Here is a 2,524-nt window from a genome sequence, read left to right as displayed (position 1 = left end):
TTGGCCTTCTCCAAGAGATTCGTAAGCGTCCTAGTCAGTTTGAGGAATTATTTGTTCCCTCACTTGCTTTGAGGACTCCATCATAATTGCGAGGATTGCTGAAACTTGAAGAGTTGATAAAAGCACTGAAGAGGGTATTGATTGTGAACTTTTTGGAAGATGTACACCAACGCTGTACCATCAAGAGAGTCAACATTAGCTATGTGGGGGGGGGGGGGGGGGGGTGGGGCTCGGAGAGGATGGTTAATGACAGAAGCAGCAAAAACTCATTTGCCCCCTATAAACTCAACTAAACTTTTATGTACCTCCTCCGAGCATCATAAAAGAAAAAAAAACGTTTCCTTTTTTTCTGTAGATGTATAAGTTAGACCTTGCAAGGTTACAAAATATGACAATTATACATGTGCATGTATATTATTATTGTCATTTCAAACTCCAGAGGTATCATTTACGAAAACAGAGGCACCATTTACAAAATTAGAAGCATCATTTACTAAAATAGAGGCACCATTTACAATAATTAGAGCCACAATTTTCAAAATTATGGCACCATTTCCAAAATTAGAGGCACCATTTTCAAAATTAGAGGCACCATTTACGAAAACAGAGGCACCATTTATGAAAATAACAGAAGCTGAATTTTGGCGGTAATGGCACCCCATAGACAGAGGGCTGGATAATATTGCTGACTACCGACAAAACGAGAAAAAAATTACCGACTAGCCACAAAAAAATTGTAATGAAATTTTAAACGATAACCGACATGTGGACACCCCCCGCCATTCAGACCCTTAATTACATTAGCGTTGAATTGAAAAATCAATTAATTGAAACATGAGCCGTGTATAAAACACCTGTAATATCCAAAGGTAGAGGAAACAACTTGTTCGCAGTTCGATCACCACATCCTAACCGCAAAAATCCACTATGGAAGAAAACCATACTGAATGCAAATTGCAACTCGGATTCGAAGGCGAGATATTAGGCAGTATTTGTCATTCATGTCTCGCTATTGGTGGATCAGTGGGCAACGTTCTTCTTATTCTTGTCATTATTCGGACACAAAGCATAAAGACTGTTTGTGGATTGCTGATATCAAACGTAGCAGTAGCCGACCTTGTGGTAACCTCAGTGGTAATGCCGATCATTGTTTTTGCTTTAATTCAAGGTTTCTTTCCTCAGCTTTGCTTATTTATTCCTGTCATGACCTTTGCAGTGATGGCAGCGTTGTTTTCTGCCACAGCTTCGATTTTAACGCTTACAATGCTTAGCATAGATCGTTGCTTCGCCATCTGCGATCCTCTCAAACACAAGATCTGGGTCACTTTTACAAAAGTCAAGATACTTATCGCCATAATATGGATTCTTTCTCTGGTTCTTCCAATAACGGAAACGATAAATCCGGGGCTGTTACGTGCGTCAAGTATCCTCCAAACGGTAGGAGTTGGGCTGTGTTACGTTGCTATCATTATAAGCGGCATATTTACCATCCGAAAAGTTCGCAAAAGTTCCCTACATATCAGTGCTTTACACAATAACCAGGGACGAAACAACATGAATGCCGATTTGCATCAAAGAAACAAGCAAGTTGCTAAGACCGTTGCTTGGGTGATCTTGCTATTTTCATTGTGTTGGCTTCCCATCTCGGTGGTTGTTAGCCTTGACTATTCAAGAAGTGATGATCGAAAATTATATTTTTGGTGCGGAACTTTGGGGCTTGCTAACTCTGTTGTAACTCCTTGGGTGTATTTCTACAGGCAAGCAAACTATCGCCAAGCTTTGAAAAAGTTGGTGGGTTAGGTACAAGACAAGTAACTCTTAGCTTCCTGAACTGAATTCCCCTCACAATGATAGTAAACGACAAAAACATAAGCAGCTGTATCTCGAGATACCAAAAGCACGGACATAAACTAGAAGGAATAGAGCTGAACTATACCCCGCCACATCGAATATCTTAAGTAGCTGGCTACGCGGTACGCGGTACGTGGAAAGAATTAAAGTCAAGATGGCAAAGTACCTTAAGTAGCTGGCTACGCGGTACGCGGTTCGCGGAAAGAATTAAACTCAAGATGGCGAAGTATCTTAAGTACCTGGCTACGTGGTACGTTGTACGCGGAAAGAATTAAAGTCAAGATGGCAAAGTATCCTTGGTTTTCACGTGACGTCATCAAAACTAAAAAAAAGGAATTATCAATCCTTTTTAGATTTTAGCTTAGTTAGTTATTAGAACAGCTGAAGACTTGTCTTTTCACAAATTTTCAGTTTGATAGGGTCTTTTGTATTGTGATAAAGCAAGATTGAATTTCTAAGCTTTTGCGTCGACGATGCTGTCACGTACGTTAAAAAAGTGACTTATCCGCTGAGATTTTGCAATCTGAACAGTCCTTGTATGAGAATAAGTACTCACATAGATGTTTATGAGCCCTCAGAAGACGACTACTGGCTTTTTATAGAAAAACTCGATGACATATGTTTTTGTCAGCATCCGGCTGCCATATTTGTGCCCCTGAGAAGGACACAAACA

General features: G+C 40.1%; 1 protein-coding gene across 1 annotated transcript; it reads left to right on the top strand.

Annotated features, from left to right (window-relative positions):
* Positions 1–927: 927 nt before the first annotated feature.
* On the top strand, positions 928–1,800 carry LOC138025641 (growth hormone secretagogue receptor type 1-like). Its single transcript, XM_068872823.1, has one exon. It carries the CDS (start codon positions 928–930, stop codon positions 1,798–1,800), a length of 873 nt encoding a protein of 290 aa, XP_068728924.1.
* The last annotated feature ends 724 nt before the right edge of the window (positions 1,801–2,524 follow it).

Source organism: Montipora capricornis, chromosome 12 (genome assembly GCF_036669925.1).
Source record: "Montipora capricornis isolate CH-2021 chromosome 12, ASM3666992v2, whole genome shotgun sequence".
NCBI lineage: Eukaryota > Metazoa > Cnidaria > Anthozoa > Scleractinia > Acroporidae > Montipora > Montipora capricornis.
This window is presented reverse-complemented; position numbering and strand designations above follow the sequence as displayed.